The sequence below is a fragment of the Erythrolamprus reginae genome, chromosome 1, assembly GCF_031021105.1.
Source record: "Erythrolamprus reginae isolate rEryReg1 chromosome 1, rEryReg1.hap1, whole genome shotgun sequence".
Taxonomy (NCBI): domain Eukaryota; kingdom Metazoa; phylum Chordata; class Lepidosauria; order Squamata; family Dipsadidae; genus Erythrolamprus; species Erythrolamprus reginae.
Window position 1 is genome coordinate 421,894,889 of NC_091950.1, and position 27,248 is coordinate 421,922,136.

The following is a 27,248-nucleotide window of genomic DNA, read 5'->3' on the forward strand; positions in this document are numbered from 1 at the left end:
CTATCTATCTATCTATCTATCTATCTATCTATTTACTATCTATCTATCTATCTATCTATCTATCGTATCTATCTATCTATCTATCTATCTATCTATTTACTATCTATCTATCTATCTATCTATCTATCTATCGTATCTATCTATCTATCGTATCTATCGTATCTATCTATCTATCTATCGTATCTATCTATTTACTATCTATCTATCTATCTATCGTATCTATCTATCTATCGTATCTATCGTATCTATCGTATCTATCTATCTATCTATCGTATCTATCTATCTATCTATCGTATCTATCTATCTATCTATCTATCTATCTATCTATCTATCTATCTATCTATTTACTATCTATCTATCTATCTATCTATCTATCGTATCTATCTATCTATCTATCTATCTATCTATCTATCTATCTATCTATCTACCTACTATCTATCTATCATATCTATCTATCGTATCTATCTATCTATCTATCTATCTATCTATCTATCTATCTACTATCTATCTATCTATCTATCTATCTATCTATCTATCTATCTTATCTCTCTCTCTCTCTCTATCTATCTATTTACTATCTATCTATCTAATCTATCTATCTATCTATCGTATCTATCTATCTATCTATCTATCGTATCTATCTATCTATCTATCTATCTATCTATCTATCTATCTATCTATCCATCGTATCTATCTATCTATCTATCTATCTATCTATCTACTATCCATCCATCCATCCATCCATCCATCCAATCCAATCCAATCCAATTCTATTCAATTCCATTTATTCAATTTATTAGACTAGTATACCGCAACTCTCCGAGGACCCGGAGCGGCTCACAACATGCAATACGAACAATATGTATACAAATCTAATATTTAAAAACAATAAACTAAAATCCCATTATATAAGAAACAGTCAGTCTACTCAATCACACCCATACATAACATTTGAGGGTCAGAGAAGAAGGGGCCATGATCTAGCTGCCCCATGCCTGGTGACATAGATGAGTCTTAAGTGTCTTGCGGAAGGCGAGGAGGGCGGGGGCAGAATGAATCTCTGGAGGGAGCTGATTCCAGAGGGCCAGAGCCACCACAGAGAAGGCTCTTCTCCTAGGTCCCACCAGACGACATTGTTTGGTCGATGGGACCTAGAAAAGGCCAACTCTGTGGGACCTGATCGGCCGCTGGGATTTATGTGGCAGAAGGCGGTCCCATAAGTAATCGGGTCCGATGCCATGTAGGGCTTTATAGGTCATCACCAAGACCGCATTCGTTCATTCATTGAGTTGGAGGGGACCTTGTAGGTCATCTAGTCCAACCCTCTGCTCCAGCAGGAGTCCCTATACCCATGGTGGCGAACCTAAGGCATGCGTTCCACAGGTAGCACATGGAGCCATATTGAAGGGCACACGAGACTTTGTCCTGTATCAGCACCAGTGTGCATTTGCATGCTGGCCAGCTGATTTTTGGCCTTCCCTGAAGCCCCGGAGCCAAAAAAATTGCCCAATGGACAAACCAGGAGTTCAGAAAAATGCACTTCTGGTTTGCCATTGAGCGATTTTTTGCACTGTAGAGCATTGAACTGTAGGCAAGGTTGGCTTTCATTTATTATTTATTTATCACCTTTTTATACTGTCAGTCTCACCTAAGTGACTCCAGACAGTTTACAATAAAAAAAAAAGTATTATTACGAATTTGACTAAAAGAAGCTCAAGGCTAAGTGCTCCAAAGAGAATCTTGTGATTAAAAACTGAAAACTGTGATTAAAACGAAAAACTTCTAACATACATATACATGGCATTTGTTTTTGAGCATTCAGAATTTGAAAACCCCTCCTACTTAATAATAATAATAATAATTATTATTATTATTAATAATAATAATAATAAAAATAATAACAATCTCCTACAGCATGTGGAACTTGAATGAACAGTTCAAAGCGGATTTCTCTCGGAATCTGTACATCTTGAAACATTATCAGTCAACAAGAGATACATCTCAACCTAATTGTTCGGAAACTTCAGATCGTGCAGAATGCAGCTGCGAGAGCAGTCATGGGCTTACCTAGGTATGCCCATGTTTCACCATCACTCCGCAGTCTGCATTGGTTGCCGATCAGTTTCCGGTCACAATTCAAAGCGTTGGTTATGACCTTTAAAGCCCTTCATGGCACCAGACCAGATTATCTCAGGGACCGCCTCCTGCCGCACGAATCCCAGCGACCGATCAGGTCCCACAGAGTGGGCCTTCTCCGGGTCCCGTCAACTAAACAATGTCGGTTGGCGGGCCCCAGGGGAAGAGCCTTCTCTGTGGCGGCACCGGCCCTCTGGAACCAACTCCCCCCGGAGATTAGAACTGCCCCTACTCTTCCTGCCTTCCGTAAACTCCTTAAAACCCACCTTTGCCATCAGGCATGGGGGAACTGAAACATCTTCCCCTGGGCATGTTTAATTTATATATGGTATGCTTGTGTGTATGTCTGTTAGTATATGGGGTCTTTTAAATCTTTTAATTTTAAATTTGTTAGATTATTTATGATTTGTTTCCACGTGTTGTGAGCCGCCCCGAGTCTTCGGAGAGGGGCGGCATACAAATCTAAGTAATAAATAACTAAAATAAATAAATAAATAAATAATATTTTGACAAAAATATTTAAATCACGTGCTCAAATCCAGCCAACTACATGCATACAGTACATTATTTATGCAGAAGTTCTTTTCATTCTTGGCTGTTTTTAAGTCGTATGGACTTCTATGACTTGTGGACATCAACTCCCAGAATTCCTGAGCCAATCATGCCAGCTCAGGAATTCTGGGAGTTGAAGTCCACAAGTCATAGAACATTGCCTACCCTTGAACTAAAGCAGTGTTTCCCAACCTTGGCAACTTGAAGGTATCTGGACTTCAACTCCCAGAATTCCCCAGCCAGCATTCGCCAAGGTTGGGAAACACTGAACTAGAGGATCTCCAAGTTCCCTTCCAGTTTTATTTCGATTGATTGATTGATTCATGACCTTGGACAGCTCTCTATGACTTAACAGCAGGGTCGTCCATTCAGCACCACGGACAGTGGACGAGGAGCCTCAATCTGTGCAGTCTAGCCATTTGGATTGAAAGAGCAATTTTAGAAGAGCCGAAACTCCCCAATGGGAACTTATGACCGTTTTTCATACTTATGACCGTTCCGGCATCCCCATGACCATGTGGTCAAAATTCAGGTGCTTGGCAACTGGTTCACATTGATAATGGTTGCAGCGTCCTGGGTCATGTGATCTCCCCCTTTGCCACCTGCTGACAAGCAAAGTCGATGGGGAAGTCAGATTCACTTAACAACCAGTTTACTAATTTATCAACTGCAGTGCTTCACCTAAACAACTGTGCCAAGAAAGGTCGTAAAATGGAGCAGAACTCACTTAACAAATGTCTCAACGACAAAAATTTTTTCGTTCAGTGGTGGTCATAAATTGAGGACTAGCTGTATAGATTGTACAGATACGTACATATAGTCATAACAACCCCTGTTGCCTTTGCCTTACCTTTTCTTTCTGTTTTCCATTTCCTTCCCTTCTCTTCCCTTCCTTTCCTTTCCCTTCTCCTTTCCTTTCCTTCCCATTTTCCTTCCCTTCTCTCCCCTTCTTCCTTCTTTTCCTTTCTCTTTTTTCTTTTTCTTTCTTCTCTTTCCCTTTTTCTTCCCTTCCCTTCTCTCCCCTTCCTTTCCTTCCTTTCCTTTCTCTTTTCCATTCCTTTCCTTTCTCTTTTTTTATTTTTCTTTCTTCTCTTTCCCTTTTCCTTCCCTTCTCTCCCCTTCCTTTCCTTTCTCCTTTCCTTTCCTCCCTCCACCTTCCCTTCCCCTTCTTCATCCTCTTATCTGCTTCCTTTCCTTTCCTTCCCCTTTTCCTTCCCTTCCCTTCTCTCTCCTTCCTTTCTCTTTTCTTTTTTTCCTTTTCCTTTCCCTTTTCCTTCCCCCCTTCCTTTCCCTTCCTCCTTTCCTTTCCTCCCTCCCCCTTCCCATTCTTCATCCTCTTACCTGCTTTCTTTCCTTTCCTTCCCCTTCTCCTAACCTTCCCTTCTCTTTCCCTCCTTCCTCTCTTCCTTTCCTTTCCTTCCCTTCCTCTTTCCCCTTCCCTTCCCTCTTCCTTGTGGGTGCTTCATCGCAGGAGTTTTTAAAGATGAGACTGGGCAGCCATTTGTCTGGAAATGGCCCAGGGTCTCCTGCTCGAGCAGGGGGTTGGACTACAAGACCTCAAAGGTCCCTTCCACCTCTATTCTGATCGGTTAATCGATTCTGCTGGGCTGTTCTAAGAATCCATGCCTGCCATTCTGCCGTCTCAATCCAGCACAGTCCTTTGTCGATGAGACCGCTCCCATCCCTGTTGGGGGACCTGTCAGATGGCTAAACCAAAACCCAGAGGTGCGTAGCCCCTCACGGGGACCCCAAACTTGGCATTTCAGAGAGGGGAAGGGTCTCAAAGCAACGACTGGGGGTGGTGGTGAGGGTAGAAAGAGCCAGGCTGGGCGATGTATGTGTGTGTGTTTGTGTCCCTGTGATCGGGCAGTCAGCCAATGCTGGCATTCAGGGTGCCTAGCTAATTAACATTTCATTAAGCCCTTGTTTGGCTCGCCTTGATGGAGGTCCAGGGGTCACCCCATTGATGTGCTAATTCCGTGGCTGCTTCTGTCTGCTTCTCAGCTGTCCCTCCTTTTGTGTTCCAAATAACAGGTTGCAACAGGCAAAATAGAATCCGTAGTCTGCTTCCCCCCCCCTCTAGTTTCCTCTTTGTCTTCCGACATCTGCAGCAGAATGATAGGTTGTGCCAATATTTCCCAGCCTGGTTCCTTCTAGAACTGTTAACCACCCCACACCAACCCCTGCCAATCACTGGGGCAAGACCCGAACCTTATGCAGGTAGTCCTCGACTTACAAGTACAGCTACAAATTGAGCCAAATTGTTAAGAAGGTGCAGAAGTTGGTGATAAATATAAATATAACAGCTTGCCACTATCTGTGTTGTAGCATTCACAACTTTTGGAGGCAAGCTGTTTCACTGATTAATTGTTCTGTCAGAAAATTTCTCCTTAGTTTCAGGTTACTTCTCTCCTTGTTTAGTTTCCACCCATTGCTTCTTGTCCTGCCTTCCGGTGCTTTGGAGACTAGCTTGACTCCCTCTTCTTTGTGGCAACCCCTGAGATACTGGATCACTGCTATTGTGTCTCCCCTGGTCCTTCTTTTCATTAAAGTAGCCATGCCCAGTTCCTGCAACTGTTCTTCATGTGTTTTAGCCTCCAGTCCCCTAATCATCTTTGTTGGTCTTCTCTGCACTTTTTCTAGAGTCTCAACATCCTTTTTACATTGTGGCGACCAAAACTGAATGCCGTGTTCCAAGTGTGGCCTTCCCAAGGCCTTATAAAGTGATATTAACGCTGTGTGTAATTTATTTATTTATTCATTAGATTTGTATGCCGCCCCTCTCCGAAGACTCAGGGCGGCTCACAACAGTAATAAAAACAATATAGCAGTGGAACAAATCTAATATTAAAAAACATATAAAACCCTATCATTATTTAAAAAAACCAAACAGCACATTCATACCAAACATAAAACAAAGTATGAAAAAAAGCCTGGGGGAAAGGTGTCTCAACTCCCCCTTGCCTGGCGGTATAAGTGAGTCTTGAGTAGTTTACAGAAGGCAAGGAGGGTGGGGGCAGTTCTAATCTCCGGGGGGATTTGGTTCCAGAGGGCCGGGGCCGCCACAAAGAAGGCTCTTCCCCGGGGGCCTGCCAAACGACATTGTTTAGTCAACGGGACCCGGAGAAGGCCAACTCTGTGGGACCTTATCGGTCACTGGGATTCGTGCGGTAGCAGGCGGTTCCGGAGGTAATCTGGTCCAATGCCATGTAGGGCTTTAAAGGTCATGACCAACAGTTTGAATTGTGACCGGAAACTGATCGGCAGCCAATGCAAGCCACGGAGTGTTGAAGAAACGTGGGTGAATCTTGTAATCTTGATTCTCTCCTTCTGTTAATGCAGCCTAGAACTGGGTTGGCTTTTTTGGCAGCTGCTGCACACGGCTGGCTCATATTTATTAGTTTATTTATTTATTTATTTATTCGAGTTGAAAGGGACCTTGCAGGTCATCAAGTCCTGCCCCCTGCTTAAGCAGGAAATCCTACAGCACCCCAGCCAAATGACAGTCCAGTCTCCTCTTGAAAATGTCCAGAGTTGGGGAGTTCACAACCTCCGCTGGCAAACAGTTCCACTGGTTGATCGCTCTGACCATCAGGAAGTTCTTCCTTATTTCTAGGTTGAATCTCTCCTTGGTCAGCTTCCAACCATTGTTCCTCGTCTGGCCCTCTGGTGCCCTAGAAAACAGTGTGACCCCCTCCTCTCTGTGGCAACCCCTCAAGTACCTGTAGACTGCTATCATGTCCCCTCTGGCCCTTATTTAAATGGTCTAACTGCATTATAGCCTGACCATGGGTGTGTTCCAGGAGGAATGATCTCAAGTCATTCTAATTTGTTTTAGTGAATATATCCTGGGTTAGTTTACATTATAGCTTACGTTTATTGTATGTAAAGCTTGTGAGTACATTAACTACCTTTTATAAAATGAGTGACTCATCATTATTTTCTTTCAACCATGTGACTAAGTTAACAACTGCAGTCATTCCCTTAACAACAGTGGCCAGAGAGGTCGCAAAATGGGACAAAACTTATTTGACAACTGTCTTGCTTAGAGATTGAAATTTTTGGACTCGATTGTAGTCGTAAATTGAGGACTAGGGATACATATATGTGATGTCTCAAAATGGGTGAATAGTGCGGTCAGGCGATAGGGAAAGCGAGTAGAATGCTTGGCTGCATAGCTAGAGGTATCACAAGCAGGAAGAGGGAGATTGTGATGTTGCTGTATAGAGCGCTGGTGAGACCACACTTAGAATAATACTGTGTCCAGTTCTGGAGACCTCACCTACAAAAAGAGATGGATAAAATTGGCTACAAACATGGTGGAAGGTCTTATGCATAAAACGTATCAGGAAAGACTTCATGGACTCCATCTGTAGAGTCTGGAGGACAGAAGGGAAAGGGGGGGACAGGATCGAAACATTTAAATATGTTAAAGGGTTAAATAAGGTCCAGGAGGGAAGTGTTTTTAATAGGAAAGTGAACACAAGAACAAGGGGACACAATCTGAGATGAGTTGGGGGAAAGATCAGAAGCAACATGAGAAAATATCATTTGACTGAAAGAGTAGTAGATGCTTGGAACAAACTTCCAGCAGATGTGGTGGGTAAATCCACAGGAACTGAATTTAAACATGTCTGGGATAAACATATATCCATCCTAAGATAAAATACAGGAAATAGTATAAGGGCAGACTAGATGGACCAGGAGGTCTTTTTCTGCTGTCAATCTTCTATGTTTCTATGGCATGACCCTGCTAACATTTGCCTTCTGCCGGTGCCTTTGATAAGTCCATACAGGTAGTCCTAGATTTATAGCCATTCTTTTAGTGACCATTCGAAGTTATGACGGTGCTGTAAAAAGGGACTTGGAACCATTTCCACCCACTTAAGACCCTTCCCACATCCTCACCATTATGTGATTTACATTCTGATGCTCAACCACCAATTCACAATTATGACAGTTGCATTTTTGCGACCTTGTGACAAGCTAAGTTAAGGGGGTAAATCAGATTCCCTTGACAACCAGGTTACTGATTTAACAAACTGCAGCAGTTCACTGAACCAAAGCGGCAAGAAACGTCATGGAATGTGTTGTGGTCAGCTCTGGCCCAGCTCCTGCCCCAAGGACTGTGGATGTGGGGGAGATATCCACATGCTGCAGGCCTGTTTTGCCCCCGGTGGAATCTGATGATGAAGGCTCCTCTGACCAAGAAGACATGAGTGACAGGGAGGAGGAGAGTGTGGCAGACAGCTCAGAAGGAGATCAATTATCTGTCTCCTCCTTGGATTCAGAACAAGAGTTAATGATACAGCCACACATGCGGAGAGCGATGCATAGGCAGCAACAACTGAGAGATTATTATCAAAGAAAATGAGGCCACCTGTGGTTGGGTGGGGCTGTGGTCATTAGTGAGGCTGCTATAAATAGCAGCCTGTGGGTTTGGTCATTGTGGAGGATTATCTGATCGTTGTGTTTCGTGACTGCTTTACTGACTTTGACCTTTTGTGTGCTGATTTTTCCCCGCTTTGAAACTAAACCAGAGCAAAGTGTGTGTCACTTTGTGAAAGAAGAAGGACTGTGAATTGCCTCACAGCTGCAAGCTAAGTATCACAGAACTGATAAGGGACTTGTACAAATTACCAGTTTGTTTGGAGACGAGTGCTCTTTGCTATACCAAAAGAGGGCTTGGTTTAAGGGAATTTTCATTATAAAGAACATTGTTTTGAATTTTCAAACGTGTGTGTGTCTGAAATTTGTACCTGTGCATTTTTGGGAGGATTCTACCAGAGAGCCCGACAGAACAGAATGGGGACACTTAACCAATTTCTTACTCAGCGACATAAATTTGGAGCTCAGCCATGGTCATAAGCGGAGGGCGATCGGTGCTTTTCATGGGAATGTGGTTGGGTTGATTTTTCGTTCGTTCGTAGCTCAGTCAAGCCCCGGGATCTGTAAATCAGAGTTTATGGTTAAGCATCCTGGACAAAGGCAGGCAATGGTGGTTTATTCAATAAACAATCAGCGCAACACTGGAGCGGCTAGTGGATGAGGGGACCAATTGATCATCGTTCTCGATTGCTTGCAAAGCAGCTTCTGTGTTCTTGGGAACAATTTCAGCAGATTAATTGGCGGGCTTGACTTCTGCCCTCTGCAGTTAATTGTTTTCTTCGTTCTTCGTTTTTTTAAAAAAAGAAAGAAAAGAGAGGTTAATACTTGGAGGTGAAAATATTGGACGCCCGTGGCCTCTCGCTCTTTCATTATTTCACAGAATGCCTGCCTGAAACGTGTGGATATTTGCAAGTGGCAAAGCAGGTGCATTGAGTAGAAACTCCAGATAGTCCTTGAATATAATAATAATAATAACAACAACAACAACAACAACAACAACAACAACAACAACAACAATGTTCTGTCGAGCTCTCTGGTAGAATCCTCCCAAAAAATGCACAGATACAATTTCAGACACACACACGTTTGAAAATTCAAAACAATGTTCTTTATACCGAAAATGCAAATAAACGAAGCCCTCTTTTGGTATAGCAAAGAGCACTCGTCTCCAAACAAACTGGTAATTGGTACAAGTCCCTTATCAGTTCTGTGATACTTAGCTTGCAGCTGTGAGGCAATTCACAGTCCTTCTTCTTTCACAAAGTGAAACACACTTTGCTCTGGTTTAGTTTCAAAGCGGGGTAAAATCAGCACACAAAGGTCAAAGTCAGCAAAGCAGGCACGAAACACAACAATCAGATAATGGCCAAACCCACAGGCTTCTATTTATAGCAGCCTCACTAATGACCACAGCCCCACCCAAACACAGGTGGCCTCATTTTCTTTGATAATAATCTCTCAGTTGTTGCTGCCTATGCATCGCTCTCCGCATGCGTGGCTGTATCATTAACTCTTGTTCTGAATCCAAGGAGGAGCTAGATAATTGATCTCCTTCTGAGCTGTCTGCCACACTCTCCTCCTCCCTGTCACTCATGTCTTCTTGGTCAGAGGAGCCTTCATCAGCAGATTCCACCGGGAGCAAAACAGGCCTGCAGCATGTGGATGTCTCCCCCCATCCACAGTCCTTGGGGCAGGAGCTGGGTCAGAGCTAACCACAAATAATAATAATAATAATAATAATAATAATAACAACAACAACAACAACAACAACAACAACAACAACAACATGATAGTGGAGAAAAAGAAAGTATGGATCATCGACATCGCAATCCCAGGAGACGGCAGAACTGAGGAGAAGCAGCTAGAGAAATTTGCGAAATACGAAGATCTAAAAATTTGAGCTGCAACAACTCTGGCATAAGCCCGTGAAAGTGGTCCCAGGGGTCCTTGGCACGCTGGGCGCAGTGCCAGAGGATCTCAGCGGACATTTGAAAACCATTGGAATTGACAAAATCTCCATCTGTCAATTGCAAAAGGCCACTTTACTGGGATCGGCAAACATAATTCATACAGTCCTAGGTGCTTGGGAAGTGCCTGACTGGTGATGAAATATGAAATCCAGCATAAATGATCTCGTTTGCTGTGTTGTATTGATAATAACAATAACAGTAACGATAATAATAATGTGACCCAGATGCTCCATTGGAAACTGCCACAACTACCATCTACTAGTGGTAAAGAACTGGTGAGATCATAAACTTGAGAAAGTATGGTAGTTGAAAACAAACATGTCAAAATACTTTGGGACTTTCAAATTCAAACTGACAAGGTTTTGAAACGCAACACACCGGACCTCACAATTGTGGAAAAGAAAAAAGTGTGGACCATTGATGTCACCATACCAGGTGACAGTCGAATTGATGAGAAACAATAAGAAAAACGTAGCTGATATCATAACTTAAAATCGAATTACAATGACTCTGGCATAAACCAGTACAGGTGGTCCCAGTAGTGATTGGCACACTGGGTGCTGTGCCAAAAGACTTCAGCCAGCATTTGAAAACTGTAAACCTTGAAATTACAATCTGTCAGTTGCAAAAGGCCACCGTACTAGGATCTGCGCGCATCATACGAAAATACATCACACAATTCTAGACGCTTGGGGTGTTTGACTTGAGATATTGTGATACGAAATCCAGCATATCAGTCTCGTTTGCTGTGTATTACTGTTTTTTTGTGAATCAAATAACAACAACAACAACAACAACAACAAAAATAGCAATAGCAATAGCAATAACAATAATAATTTATTAGATTTGTATGCCGCCCCTCTCCGTAAACTCGGAGCGGCTCACAACAAAAGTATTTCAGTTCCTTGGTGCCAATTGATCACTTTTGATTTTGGGCATAGAATCTGGGTTTTGACTGATTTCTCTGCCACTGAATGGCTGCTAAGAGCCGTAAAAACCTTCATTCTCTACTTTTTCTTTCCCCCAGCCTTCTCCTGGGGGTGATTAATTGTTGATCCCCAAACAAATTACAAACCTCTTGACTCGGGTCCATAAATTTGCCTTTATGTGGCTTAATAAATCCCACTTGGTGACAAGCGGTATCAAGGGCTTTATTACTCTTTTAGTAGCGTGTGAACAATGGTCATTATGTTAACTCAAAACTCGGTGGTTTAAAAAAAAACAACTTGGAATTTAGGCAGGGAAAACTTTCTTTGAAACTATACAGATTCCAAAAAAAGGACTGGAGACACTTCTGTAAAAATAGAATGGAATGGAACGGAACAGAGGAATGGAATAGAATAGAAAGGGAGAAAAGAATAGAATAGACAATAGGAGAACAGAATAGAATAGAATTAGAATAGAATAGAATAGAATGGGAGAAAAGAATAGAATAGAAAATAGGAGAACAGAATAGAATAGAATAGAAAATAGGAGGAATAGAATAGAATAGATTATCAATCCTAGATCTAGAAAGCTTAGAACTGCGACGCCTAAAACATGATCTAAGTATTGCCCACAAAATCATATACTGCAACGTCCTGCCTGTCAATGACTACTTAGCTTCAACCGCAACAACACAAGAGCACACAACAAATTCTAACTTATTATTAATTGCTCCAAGCTTGACTGTAAAAAATATGACTTTAGCAATTGAGTTGTCGAAGCGTGGAACTCCTTCCCGGACTCAGTAGTGTCAACCCCTAACCCCCAACATTTCTCCCTTAGACTCTCCACGATTGACCTCTCCAGGTTCCTAAGAGGTCAGTAAGGGGCGTACATAAGTGCACTAGCGTGCCTTTCGTCCCCTGTCCAATTGTCTCTCCTTATCTCATATATCATATATCTTTTCTTCCTTCATATATCTTCTCCTCTATTTTTATATCTTCTCTTTATATATAATACTTCATGTCTATTCTCTTCAATATGTATTGTGTATTGGACTAAATAAATAAATAAATAAATAAATAGAGTAGAATAGAATAGAACAGAACAGAATACAGGAATGGAATGGAATGGAATAATAGAGTTGGAAGGGACCTTGGAGGTCTTCTAGTCCAACTCCCTGCCTAGATGGGAAGCCCTACATCACTTCAGACAAATGGTTATTCAAACTCTTCTTAAAAACCTCCAGTGTTGGAGCCTTCACAACTTCTGGAGGCAAACTATTAATGTTATATAATAACAGAGTAGGAAGGGACCTTGGAGGTCTTCTAGTCCAAACCCCCTGCTTAGGCAGGAAACCCTACACCACTTCAGACAAAGGGTTACCCAACACCATTATTCTATTCTCCACCGTCAGTTACTAGCGAAGAAATAAAGGCAGGACAAAATTTCTAATAAAAAGGTCGTGTTTAAGGTGACGTAGTTCTAAGGTTTCTAAACCTAGGATTGTAAGACTAGTTGCGTAGGGTATTCTGTTGCGAGTGGAGGAGTGGAGGGAAATAAGATGCATACCACTGGATTAAATCCTAAAGTACTTACTATACTGCTCAAAAAATAAAGGGAACAAAGAACACATCCTAGATCTGAATGAATTAAATATTCTCATTGAATACTTTGTTCTGTACAAAGTTGAATGTGCTAACAACATGTGAAATTGATTGTCAATCAGTGTTGCTTCCTAAGTGGACGGTTTGATCTCACAGAAGTTTGATTTACTTGGAGTTATATTGTGTTAAGTGCTCCCTTTATTTTTTTGAGCAATGTCTTTGCAAAAGTCTTACGCATGTTTGAGCCTTTTCGAAAAGAAGGTAAAAACTAGCAAGGGCTTCACCGCACTGATTATAAAGTCTTATCAGCTGGCCAGAGTCCCAAGAATAGATAAACAGGACAGTAATTATTAGATTGAAGCAAGGTTCAGTAGGTTAGACTTACAGAGGTTGGCTGGAAGCCCGGAGTTAATTATCGCAGCCAAGAATGTACTTCTTTTAAAGACAAGCTGAAGATAAGAGCTAATAATAACAGAGTAGGAAGGGACCTTGGAGGTCTTCTAGTCCAACCCCCTGCTTAGGCAGGAAACCTTACACCACTTCAGACAAAGGGTTACCCAACACCATTATACTATTCTCCACCGTCAGTTACTAGTGAAGAAATAAAGGCAGGGCAAAATTTCTAACAAAAAGCAGGGTTTACTAAGCCATAAATTAACTGGGTTTGCAGCACCTGGAAAGACCAAACCAAGCAAGCAAGCCGCTTTAATTTCTGAAGCCCATTGTGCAGAGACCGTAAGTGTTTGTTTCGGGCAGCTGCACATTCGTGATTAGAATCCTTTTTCCCCCCTGTGCTTTTTAAAAACCTGACTCTCTGTTTTTTTTAAAAAAAATCTCATTTTATGGGCTGAGGGTTTGTTTGTTTTATTTAACAATAGAGCAGGGGGAGGGAAATGTGTGTGTGTGTGTGTGTTTTCATCCTGATGCATCCTCCACCCATCCTTTCAATTATATTTGGTGACCTGCCCTTCCCTTCCCTATCCGGTCTTCCTTTGTCTGTAATAAAAGCCTAAAAAAGAGAGAGAAAGAGAGAGAAAGGAAGATTAGTTTAGGATTCCCTCCCCCAAAGATCAGCGTTTTAAACATTTGCAGTAATAGTTGTGATGGAGAAAGTTGGGTTTTCCTGTTTCGAAAAACAGGATGTGTTTGTTGGTTTCTGTATTGTTAACAGATTTGTATCCGTCTTTTCTCTGGGTCTTTCCATGTGAGATTTTCAGGAAACATAATTAGTTGAAGAGGTGGTATTTCTATCCCAGCATTGAGGCCCCCCCCCCTAATAATTTATTTTATTTTATTTTATTTTATTTATTTATTTTGTCCAATACATAATACACATTGAAGAGAAAGATATGTAGTAATATAAGTAAAGAAAAGAATAGAAGAAAAGATATAAAAGTATAGGTGAACATATTTGAAAGGAAGAAAAGATAAATGAGATAAGGAGAGGCAATTGGACAGGGGACGGAAGGCACACTGGTGCACTTATGCACACCCCTTACTGACCTCTAAGGAACCTGGAGAGGTCAATCGTGGAGAGTCTAAGGGAAAAATGTTTGGGGTTAGGGGTTGACACTACTGAGTCAGGTAATGAGTTCCACGCTTCGACAACTCGGTTGCTGAAGTCATATTTTTTACAGTCAAGTTTAGAGCGGTTAATATTAAGTTTGAATCTGTTGCGTGCTCGTGTTGTTGCGGTTGAAGCTGAAATAGTCATTGACAGGTAGAACGTTGCAGCATATGATCTTGTGGGCAATACTTAGATCGTGTTTTAGGCGACGTAGTTCTAAGCTTTCTAGACCTAGGATTGATAGTCTGCTTTCGTAGGGTATTCTGTTTCGAGTGGAGGAGTGAAGGGCTCTTCTGGTGAAGTATCTTTGGACATTTTCAAGGGTGTTGATGTCCGAGATGTGGTATGGGTTCCAGACAGATGAGCTGTATTCAAGGATGGGTCTGGCAAAAGTTTTTTAGGCTCTGGTGAGTAGCATGAGATTGCCAGAGCAGAAGCTGCGTAGGATCAGGTTAACAACTCTAGAAGCCTTTTTGGTGATATTGTTGCAGTGGGCTTTGGCACTTAGATCATTTCTTTGTTTGTTTTGTCAAGTATGTATTGGTGGTATGCAAAGATATAATAATATTTATATACATGAAACTAGTAAAAGAGAAACATAGGGACAGGCGACGGAAGGCACACTGGTGCACTTATGCAAGACCCTTACTGACCTCTTAGGGAATCAGGAGAGGTCAACAGTGGACAGTCTAAGGGTAAAGTTTTGAGGGTTAGGTAATGATACTACAGAGTCCGGTAGTGAGTTCCATGCATCAACTACTCAGTTACTAAAGTCGTATTTCCTACAGTCGAGTTTAGAGCAGTTTACTTTAAGTTTGTCTCTGTTGTGTGCTCGTGTGTGGTTGTGGTTGAAGCTGAAGTAGTCGTTGACAGGAAGAACGTTGTAGCAGATGATTTTATGGGCAATGCTTAGGTCGTGTTTAAGGTGACGTAGTTCTAAGGTTTCTAAACCTAGGATTGTAAGACTAGTTGCGTAGGGTATTCTGTTGCGAGTGGAGGAGTGGAGGGAAATAAGATGCATACCACTGGATTAAATCCTAAAGTACTTACTATACTGCTCAAAAAATAAAGGGAACAAAGAACACATCCTAGATCTGAATGAATTAAATATTCTCATTGAATACTTTGTTCTGTACAAAGTTGAATGTGCTAACAACATGTGAAATTGATTGTCAATCAGTGTTGCTTCCTAAGTGGACGGTTTGATCTCACAGAAGTTTGATTTACTTGGAGTTATATTGTGTTAAGTGCTCCCTTTATTTTTTTGAGCAATGTCTTTACAAAAGTCTTATGCATGTTTGAGCCTTTTCGAAAAGAAGGTAAAAACTAGCAAGGGCTTCACTGCACTGATTATAAAGTCTTATCAGCTGGCCAGAGTCCCAAGAATAGATAAAGAGGACAGTAATTATTAGATTGAAGCAAGATTCAGTAGGTTAGACTTACAGAGGTTGGCTGGAAGCCCGGAGTTAATTATCGCAGCCAAGAATGTATTTCTTTTAAACACAAGCCGAAGATAAGAGCTGAAACAAGATTTCTGAAACGAACTACGTTGTTCTCTGCGCCGAAGCGTTGAGTGAGATTTCTGAAACAAACTATGTTGTTCTCTGCGCCGAAGCATTGAGTGAGATTTTTGAAATGAACGACGTTGTTCTCTGTGCTAAAGTATCGCGTGACTCCTCCTTAAATAGCCTGAGGACATGTAGCCAGCAGCGCTACTCACGAGGAAGCCTCTCCCTGAGTAACCACTCTTGCCTCCTAGAGGCCCTGCAAACCCTAGCATCAAGAAGAGGCTCCCCCTCTTCTCCTGAGTCACTGAGTACCGATTCTGTCAGTGCAATTGTTGAGTCAGTAATAATATGGTTATTAAATTAATCTGGCTTTCCCCTTGGGATTGCTTGTCAGAAGGTTGCAAAAAGGGATCACATGATCCCAGGACACTGCAACTGTCATAAATACAAGTCAGTTGCCAAGCATCCGAATTTTGATCACATGACCATGGGGGTGCTACAATGGTTGTAACTGTGCAAAAGAGTCAGAAGACACTTGTTTCAGTGTCGATGCAACTTGGGGTGGTCACTAAATCAACTGTTTTAGGTCGAGGACCTGTATTTTAATTCTATATACCGTATTTTTCAAAGTACAGTGTTCCCTCGATTTTCGTGGGGGATGCGTTCCGAGACTGCCCGCGAAAGTTGAATTTCCGCGAAGTAGAGATGCGGAAGTAAATACACTATTTTTGGCTATGGACAGTATCACAAGCCTTCCCTTAACACTTTAAACCCCTAATTACAATTTCCCATTCCCTTAGCAACCATTTAGTTTATTACTCACCATATTTATTTAGTAAAGTTTATTTAAAAAAATATTTATTAAAGGCAGACGAAAGTTTGGCCATGACATATGATGTCATCGGGCAGGAAAAACCGTGGTATAGGGGGGGAAAACCGTGAATTATTTTTTAATTAATATTTTTTAAAAACCATGGTATAAACTTTTTGTGAAGTTCGAACCCGCAAAAATCGAGGAACACTGTATAGTTTTGGGGAAGGAAAATAGAGAAAAAAATCTGCCTACCAGGTATTCATTTGGCCAGCGTCCTTAGTCTGGTTAGCTTCGACACGTTAATTTATCCCCAGGTTAGGGCTGGAAAAAAACTTTATTCGGAGCAAGTAGCAATGAAAAAACCCTGCAGAGACTTAGGAATGGAAAAAAATGTTTGGAAAGAGTAGCAATGAAAATGCCTGCAAGCCGGTAATAGCCGAGATCATTAGCACCTAGTTAGGGCTGGAAAAAACATTCTTCTCAGCGATTAGCAATGAAAAAAAGCTGGCAAACCACCTTTGAAAAAGCTGCATTCAGAATATAAGATGCACCCAAATTTTCAGGCTCTTTTATGGGGAGAAAGTTGTGTCTTATAAACTGAAAAAATGCGGTACAGTATTTCTTTCATAATTGTGAAAAGGGGCCATAAGTCACTATAGCACCAAACAGTCCCTAAATGAACGGTTATTAGTTGAGGATTTACTTAGGAGCAGAAAAGGAAAATTCTTGGAGACAATTTTGAAGGTGGGTGTTAATCCTGAATCAAAAATACTTTTTTTATTTTCAAGATTATTCTGTTCTTTTTTAAAAATCGACTGAAAGCCAAAGCTGGGATCTTTGTGAAGCAGAATGCAAACCTTTGCTAATTTTGAACGGTTGCTCCATCTTTGAAATAGATTGTTTCCCGTTTTCCCAGGGAGTTTTGATCTCGCAATGGCCTGGTTTCGCATGCAAAGCAGGTGTTTCAAAGAAAAACAGGAGCTATTTTCAGCACAAAAATATTTGTGGAATGCTGGAACGGCATCAAAATAATTTTTAGACCAGCCTTTCAGGTTGTTCATATATATATATAGTGGTACCTTTACTTAAGAACTTAATTTGTTCCATGAGCAGGTTCTTAAGTAGAAACATAGAAACATAGAAGTCTGACGGCAGAAAAAGACCTCATGGTCCATCTAGTCTGCCCTTATACTATTTTCTGTATTTTATCTTAGGATGGATATATGATTAGATTAGATTAGATTTATTGGATTTATATGCCGCCCCTCTCCGCAAACTCGGGGCGGCTCACAACAATGGTAAAAACAATACATAATAACAAATCCAATACCCACCAATCCAATTACAATTTTAAGATAAAAAATTCATAAAAAACAACCCCAGAATATTAAAAAACAAGCACACAATCAATCTAACACCAAAACAACATGGGCAAGGGAGAGATGTTTCAGTTCCCCCATGCCTGACGGCAGAGGTGGGTTTTAAGGAGTTTGCGAAAGGCAAGGAGGGTGGGGGCAATCCTAATCTCAGGGGAGAGCTGGTTCCAGAGGGTCGGAGCCGCCACAGAGAAGGCTCTACCCCTGGGTCCTGCCAGACGACATTGTTTAGTCGACGGGACCCGGACAAGGCCAACTCTGTGGGATCGAACCGGTCACTGAGATTCGTGCGGCACAAGGCGGTCCCGAAGGTATTCTGGTCCATGTTTATCCCAGGCATGTTTAAATTCAGTTACTGTGGATTTATCTACCACGTCTGCTGGAAGTTTGTTCCAAGGATCTACTACTCTTTCAGTCAAATAATATTTTCTCATGTTGCTTTTGATCTTCCCCCCAACTAACTTCAGATTGTGTCCTCTTGTTCTTGTGTTCACTTTCCTATTAAAAACACTGAATACAAGAACAAGGGGACACAATCTGAAGTTAGTTGGAGGAAAGATCAAAAGCAACATGAGAAAATATTATTTGACTGAAAGAGTAGTAGATCCTTGGAACAAACTTCCAGAAGCAATTTTTCCCATAGGAATCAATGTAAAAGCAAATAATGCGCCCAAATATTGGAGGTAGCCTTTCATCCCCATTCTGGGACCATCCAGAGACCAAACCATTTTTTCCAAACTTGCAAAGAACTGATAAAGAAGTAAAGGGAATCTAGTATAGATCTATTTTGAGCTATTTGGCTCTCATCAGCTAGTCATACCCTTACCAGGATTCGAACCTGGGCTGCTTTTGCCGTGCTAGGCAGTACTTTTACCCTCTAAGCCATAGGCTCTCCTCCCTTTTATCAGCTGAACCACATAAACGTTATATGTTTTTTCTGTCGAGTCACCTGGTACTATATCCAAATATGGGAGGCTCCTGGAGTGGGCTTGAAAGGCAAAAGGAAGCAGTATGCTCCCGCCCATATTTGGCTGTAGGTTTTGCCTGCCAAGGACAATTCCATCTGTCCGTCCATCACCCTGGGGGGGGAATTATTGACCCCCTCAGAGAGGTCCGCAACATGAGAAAATATTATTTTACTGAAAGAGTAGTAGATCCTTGGAACAAACTTCCAGCAGACGTGGTTGGTAAATCCACAGTAACTGAATTTAAACATGCCTAGGATAAACATATATCCATTGTAAGATAAAATACAGGAAATAGTATAAGGGCAGACTAGATGGACCATGAGGTCTTTTTCTGCCGTCAGTCTTCTATGTTTCTATGTAACACACCACACAGGGTTGTTGAGGAGGAAAGCAGCAGTAAGGTGTGTCGTTGGGGATGTTCGCTGCCTTGAGTTGTTTATAAAAACAATAAAGGCGGGATACAAATAAATAAATGAGGAATATTAGGTTAGGCTCATGACAAGCGCCGTGCTAGTTACCAGTTATTTTCCGAGGACAATTCAAGGAATGGATTTCTGACTGCTCCATTAGCTCAACTACATCTGTTTCTCCCCGTCTGCAAGAACGCCATTCTTGGCCAGCGAAATTCATCTCGCCGCCGTTCAACGCTTGCTCTGCTTCTGTCATTTGCCGCTCTTCCACTTCAGCCCGGCAACTTCCATCCAAATAGTTCTTATAAGATCCAATAGATAAAAACATCTGTCGGGCTGAAAACTGAGTGCACGGAATTTGCAACGCGGTGGGTGGTTTCAAAAGTTCTTCAAATCTTTCTGTCAACATTAAAAAGGAAAAAAAAATATATTAAACTAATATTAATATTAAAAATATTAATATTACTTTTGGAATATTGCTGATGGAGCCGAGCATTTACTGGCTGGACGCCCTTCCTGACGGCTACACAGAGTTCACAGCAGAGGTCACAGGTCGGACATGCTCGTTTCTGCGGGCGTCGCCGCCTCGTCAGAAGACCCATCCCGACTTTACTTTCCTGAGATCTTCGCCGCCTCGGCACCGGAGGTCCACTTTTTAAAAAAACGTACTCCATAGCGGCGCGCACTCACTCACAGCTGCCGTTCCTTGGCAGCAGGACTGCCGTTGTCTCTCCGACGAAGCGTGCTTCTTTTTTAATTAAGAAGCATTTGGATGCGGCTGGTGGCGCTGGCAACAGCTCGTTTAGAGAAATCAGCCAAGGCAGCCAATCGCAACGGCGGCTTTTAATGGTCGCTCGTGTTCGATCCTTAATCCCACCATGCATGTAATACATTTCCGATTATCGTCCTGCCAAGGCATCTTAATTACTCCGGGGAGCGAGCGACGGCTGAACCGTGGGCAATAGATTTTGCAGGATGCTTCGAGCTTTACAAGACCATCGGGCGGTGGGGAGGAATTACTGTGTTCCTGGATGTGCAACTGTTCCCCACCCCAATATCCTGAATCTCCAAATACAGGCCGTCGTTAGGTTACAACCACAATTGAGCCCAATGTTCCTCACCCTGTTGCTGAGCGAGACATTTGTGACATGACCCGTTTTACAACTTTTCTCGCCATGGTTGCTAAGTGAAGCGCTGCAGTTGTTAAATTAGTCCCCATTGACTTTGTGCTGGTTGGAGGGCCGCAAAAGGGGATCAGGTGAGACGGAGAGGCTGCAAACTGGCATAAGTGCAAATCAGTTGCCAAGTATCTGAATTTTGCTCACACGGTTGTAAATGTGAACCCCGGCCATCGGTAGGTGCCGTGGTAACTTCGAGCAGTCACTAGAAACATAGAAACATAGAAGACTGACGGCAGAAAAAGACCTCATGGTCCATCTAGTCTGCCCTTATACTATTTCCTGTATTTTATCTTACATAAATTTAGTTTAAATTCAGTTACTGTGGATTTACCAACCACGTCTGCTGGAAGTTTGTTCCAAGGATCTACTACTCTTTCAGTAAAATAATATTTTCTCACGTTGCTTCTGATCTTTCCCCCAACTAACTTGAGATTGTGTCCCCTTGTTCTTGTGTTCACTTTCCTATTAAAAACACTTTCCTCCTGAACCTTATTTAACCCTTTGACATATTTAAATGTTTCGATCATGTCCCCCCTTTTCCTTCTGTCCTCCAGACTATACAGATTGAGTTCATGAAGTCTTTCCTGATACGTTTTATGCTTAAGACCTTCCACCATTCTTGTAGCCCGTCTTTGGACGCGTTCAATTTTGTCAATATCTTTTTGTAGGTGAGGTCTCCAGAACTGAACACAGTATTCCAAATGTGGTCTCACCAGCGCTCTATATAAGGGGATCACAATCTCCCTCTTCCTGCTTGTTATACCTCTAGCTATGCAGCCAAGCATCCTACTTGCTTTTCCTACTGCCCGACCACACTGCTCACCCATTTTGAGACTGTCAGAAATCACTACCCCTAAATCCTTTTCTTCTGAAGTTTTTGCTAACACAGAACTGCCAATACAATACTCAGATTGAGGATTCCTTTTCCCCAAGTGCATCATTTTACATTTGGAAACATTAAACTGCAGTTTCCATTGCTTTGACCATTTATCTAGTAAAGCTAAATCATTTACCATATTACAGATCCCTCCAGGAATATCAACCCTATTGCACACTTTAGAGTCATTGGCAAAAATGAACTGTTGTAAGTCAAGGACTATCTGGAACGTACAACCCATATTTGAACAGTTCTGCTTAAGGGCAGAACAGAGGCAGATTCAAGCTATAGGGAGTTCTCGCACCTACGACTGATATTTTAGTGATTTGGTGTAATTTGATGACGGGCAGCCCTCAACTTAACAAAGGTTTCTTGAGAGAGCGTCTGTGCAGAATTGAACGGGGGAGGGCGTTTTTACCCTCCACTGGCTCCAGGGAAGCCATTGGACCCTGGGGAGGCTGAAACACAAGCCTACTGGGTCCCCAGAAGTAGGGAAACAGGCCATTTCCGGCCTCCAAAGGGCCTCTGAGAGGTGGGGGACGTTGTTTTTGCCTTCCCCAGACATTGAATTATGTGTATGGGCACTTGTGCATGTGCAATAGTGCGCACGCACGCTCTTTCAGCACCCAAGGAAAAAAATATTTGCCCTCACTGGCCTAGTGGTTTAGCGTTTAGTGACCGTTTGAATAGGGTTGAACGATGGGCTTTGTGTCATTGGACTCCAGGTAATCCTGGGTAAGAGCCGCGCTTGACCCTGGAGCCCGCTTAGGAGCTTCTGGCTTGTTCCACCACGGCTCTCCTGCCGGCTGCAAAGACAGGACTTTCTCCCCGCTGAGCTCCTGGGGATTGGAGTCTGACCTCCCCCCCAGCGCTTCACCTCATGCCAGGCCAGAGGAGTGGGGAGGCAGGTTCTGCCGGCCGGCTATTCAGGATCCCAGCCGGCAGCTTCAAGCGGGCGGTGGGTGGGTGGGGGAGACTCCAGACCCGGAGCTTGACCTCCCCCCCAGCGCTTCACCTCCCACCGGGCCAGAGGTGTTGGGGTTCAGGTTCAGGGCTCCGAACCTAAACTCTGACGTCAAGTTTGGCCGAACCCGCCGAACCCCAACTTCAACGGGTTCGCCCAACACTAGTGATGACGTGATCCAAGGATGCTGCAAATGGTCATAAATTTAGGCCGATTGCTAGGCACCCAAACCGTAGTCATGTGACCTTGGAGGCGGGGATAGACGTCCGTATTTCAAATCTGGGTTGTGGAATTTTTTTGGGGGGGGATCCGTTGTAGCTTTGAATGGTTGCCAAGCAACTAGTCATAAGTTGAGGACATCCTGAAGTTCTTTACAGGGTCACCTGAAACCTTTAACTCCTGACGTGCATCCGAAGAGCTGGGGATGATTGGGTTTTGCACTCCTCGGACTGTCTATAACCAAAGCTCTACCTCTTTGATTTCCAGACCAGTGCGGTGTTGTGCGTGGGCGGTTGCGCTCTTTTGGCTTTCAGCGCCCTGCTGGCGGTCATCGTCCTGTTTCTTCCCAGCGGACATTGTGAGAGACGGCTCTGCACCCTGGCTGGGTACATTCAGACAGCGGCCGGTAAGTGGGTTACAATTTGCCAGGCGTCTCCTATCTCAGTGATAGCGAAACCTTTTTGGTTCCAAAATGGTGTGTGTGTGCACATGCGTACCTACACCCATAATTCCATGTTGCTCCTCCATGCATGCACATGTGACCCCCCTGCTCCCAACACATGATAGCAGGCTTGTTTTTCGCCAGGCTTCAGAGCCTTTTTAGGAGCCTGGGGAGGGTGAAAATGGCCTCTGCCCCTGGAGGCCCTCCAGAGGCCAAAAATGACCCGTTACGGAGGGCCTCTGGGGGGCAGAGGTCTTTTTCACCCTCTCCAGGCTCCTAGAAAGGCCTGGGGAGAGCAACCCCCCCCATTTCCGGTTGAACCAGAAATCGGCAAACCGGAACTTTTCCAGCCTCCGGATGACCTCTTGTGGGGAGAGGGCTAGGGAAGGTCATTTTTCACCCTCCCCAGTCCCCTCCCCAGTCTCCTAGAAAGGCTCTGAAGCTTGGGGTGAGCAAAAACAGTGGGCCAAGCGTCCAAATTTTGATCATGTGACCATGGGGATTGCACTTGCAATGGTTGCAAGTGTGGAAAATGACCGTATGTCACTTTTTCAATGTCATTGGACATTGTGAATTGTTGTTAAGTCGAAGACTACATGTATTTATCTATTGTGTCTCTCCTTCTATCCATCCATGCATCCATCTCCCTCTCTCTCTACTGTATAACTTTCTCTGCATGAGTGTATGTGTAATACTGTACATATATATGTAATACTGTATATATATATGTGTCTATTTTATTTTATTTATTTGTTTTGTCAAGTACAGTACGTATTGGTGGTATACAAATCTGTCTGTCTGTCTGTCTGTCTGTCTGTCTATCTAATCTATCTATCCATCCATCCATCCATCCATCCATCCATCCATCCATCCATCCATCCATCCATCCATCTATCTTTCTATCTACAGTATCTCTCTCTCTCATCTATCCGTCTGTCTGTCTGTCTGTCTGTCTATCTATCTATCTATCTACCTACAGTATCTCTCTCTCTCATCTCTCCGTCTGTCTGTCTGTCTGTCTGTCTGTCTGTCTGTCTGTCTGTCTGTCTGTCTGTCTGTCTGTCTGTCTGTCTATCTATCTATCTATCTATCTATCTATCTATCTATCTATCTATCTATCTACAGTATCTCTCTCTCATCTATCCGTCTGTCTGTCTGTCTGTCTATCTATCTACCTACAGTATCTCTCTCTCTCATCTCTCCGGCCGGCTGTCTGTCTGTCTGTCTGTCTGTCTGTCTGTCTGTCTGTCTGTCTGTCTGTCTGTCTGTCTGTCTGTCTGTCTGTCTATCTATCTATCTATCTATCTATCTATCTATCTATCTATCTATCTATCTACAGTATCTCTCTCTCATCTATCCGTCTGTCTGTCTGTCTGTCTATCTATCTACAGTATCTCTCTCTCACTCTCATCTATCCGTCTGTCAGTCTGTCTGTCTTTCGGTCTGTCTGTCTATCTATCTACAGTATCTCTCTCTCACTCCTATCTATCTATCTATCTATCTATCTATCTATCTATCTATCTATCTATCTATCTATCTATCTATCTACAGTATCTCTCTCTCACTCTCATCTATCCGGCTATCTATACACAAACACATACACACATACACATACACACACACACGCTGCATGCAATGAAATTTCATTGTAATGTATGCTGATTACTGTATATTTAAAATTACCATAACTTTAGCATGAGAATAAATTGAGTCTGTATTTGTGTGTCTGCATATTTTAAAATGGGAGAATCTTGCATTTGGAAATATGTCTTCATTACATAATATGGAAGTGAAATGCGGATGGAATTGCGTTTTCCGCCTGAGCAAGGGGGAGGTTGGACTAGAAGACCTCCGAGGTCCCTTCCCACTGTGATACAGGATTCTAAGGGACCAACTCCCCCCCCCTCCGATGTTCGCACCACTCCCACTCTACTGGCTTTTCGAAAAGCTGTTAAAACCTGGCTTTGTCGACAGGCCTGGGGGCCGTGAAGTTAACATCAGACGTGCCTGAATTATGTTTGTTTGGTATGTATGGTGTTAAATTGATTTGGAGTTTTGTAATGGGTTGTTAGGGTTATGGGGCTTTATTTACTATTGTTACATAGAAACATAGAAGACTGACGGCAGAAAAAGACCTCATGGTCCATCTAGTCTGCCCTTATACTATTTTCTGTATTTTATCTTAGGATGGATCTATGTTTATCCCAGGCATGTTTAAATTCAGTTACTGTGGATTTACCAACCACGTCTGCTGGAACTTTGTTCCAAGCATCTACTACTCTTTCAGTCAAATAATATTTTCTCACGTTGCTTTTGATCTTCCCCCCAACTAACCTCAGATTGTGTCCCCTTGTTCTTGTGTTCACTTTCCTATTGAAAACACTTCTCTCCTGGACCTTATTTAACCCTTTAACATATGTAAATGTTTCGATCGTGTCCCCCCTTTTCCTTCTGTCCTCCAGACTATACAGATTGAGTTCATGAAGTCTTTCCTGATACGTTTTATGCTTAAGACCTTCCACCATTCTTGTAGCCCGTCTTTGGACCCGTTCAATTTTGTCAATATCTTTTTGTAGGTGAGGTCTCCAGAACTGAACACAGTTGTTGTTCGGCTTCTTTTTAATTTTTGTATTGTTTTTTTATGGCTGAAAGCCGCCCCGAGTTCTATGGGATTGGGCGGCATAGAAGTCGAAAAAAATTAATTTAATTTAAAAAACGATTTTGGCCAGAAGAAAGGGTGATCTATTCTGGACCATCGGGCCGGTGCAAATGTGTGTATGTGTGGGAGAGGGGCAGGGGAGCCAAAAGAGTGAACCCCATTGCCTGATTGGTACCATAGCAGGATTCAACCGGTTCGGGTGAAATGGTAAATTCCTGGCTGGCTCCACCCCGCCCCTTTCAAGCGTCCCCATGCACGCCATTTTAGCTCTGAGGTAACTACAGAGAGGCCTTCTAGGCCCAAAACAGGGCACAGGGGAATGCAGTGCGTCCTCCCTCCATGGACCATTTTAGCTCTGAGGTAACTACAGAGAGGCCTTCTAGGCCCAAAACAGGGCACAGGGGAATGCAGTGTGTCCTCCCCCCATGGACCATTTTAGCTCTGAGGTAACTATAGAGAGGCCTCCTAGGCCCAAAATGAGGCACAAGGGAGTGCACTGCCCCCCCATGGCCCATTTTCACTCCCAGGAGGCTTTAGGGAGGCCTACAAGGCCCAAAACAGGGCACAAGGGAGTGTGGTGCGCCCCCACCCCCATGGCCCATTTTAGCTCTGAGGTAACTATAGAGAGGCCTCTTAGGCCCAAAATGAGGCACAAAGGAGTACGGTGCCCCCCCTGGCCCATTTTAGCTCTGAGGTAAGTACAGAGAGGCCTCCTAGACTTAGGCCCCAAATAGGGCACAGGAGGGAGCAGTGTGCCCCACCCATTGCCCATTTTAGTTCTGAGATTTTTTATTTATTTATTTTGTCCAATACACAATGAGGGTTTTAGTGGGTATGTGTATACACATAGTAAAATACATGATGAAGGTTATAGAGGATATACTCATAGTAAAATGTATCTAAGAAATAATAGAAAAGAAGGTATAGTAATAGAACATATCAATGAAAGAATAGAAGAAGAGATATAGGAATAGAAGAAAGGAATAGGAGATATAGGAGAGCAATAGGACAGGGGACGGAAGGCACTTGTACTCGCCCCTTACTGACCTCTTAGGAATCTGGATAGGTCAATCGTAGATAATCTAAGTGTTGGGGGTTTGGGGATGACACTATGGAGTCCGGTAATGAGTTCCACGCTTCGACAACTCGGTTACTGAAGTCATATTTTTTACAGTCAAGTTTGGAGTGGTTAATATTAAGTTTAAATCTGGTGTGTGCTCTTGTGTTGTTGTGGTTGAAGCTGAAGTAGTCGCCGACAGGTAGGACGTTGCAGCATATGATCTTGTGGACAATACTTAGATCTTGCTTAAGGCGTCGTAGTTCTAGGCTTTCTAGGCCCAGGATTGAAAGTCTAGTCTCGTAGGGGATTCTGTTTCGAGTGGAGGAGTGAAGGGCTCTTCTGGTGAAGTATCTTTGGATAACTACAGAGGCCTCCTAGGCCCAAAACAGGGCACAGGGGAGTGTGGTGCACCTCCCCTCCATGGCCCATTTTCACTCCTAGGAGGCTTCAGGAAGGCCTACAAGGCCCAAAACAGGGCACAGGGGAGAGTGGTGCGCCCTCTCCCCCCATGGCCCATTTTAGTTCTGAGGTAACTACAGAGAGGCATACAAGGCCCAAAACGGGGCACAGGGGAGTGTGGTGCACCTTTCCTCCATGGCCCATTTTTGCTCCTAGGAGGCTTCAGG

General features: G+C 43.0%; 1 protein-coding gene across 1 annotated transcript in view; it reads left to right on the forward strand.

Moving 5' to 3' along the window:
• LHFPL7 (LHFPL tetraspan subfamily member 7) overlaps positions 1–27,248 on the forward strand; it is a 108,886-nt gene that overhangs the window by 6,073 nt on the left and 75,565 nt on the right. Inside the window, exons 2-3 of the mRNA XM_070731465.1 lie at positions 13,214–13,312; positions 22,729–22,867. Of these exons, the coding sequence (XP_070587566.1) occupies positions 13,214–13,312; positions 22,729–22,867 (238 nt within the window). The remainder of the gene's footprint in view (positions 1–13,213; positions 13,313–22,728; positions 22,868–27,248) is intronic.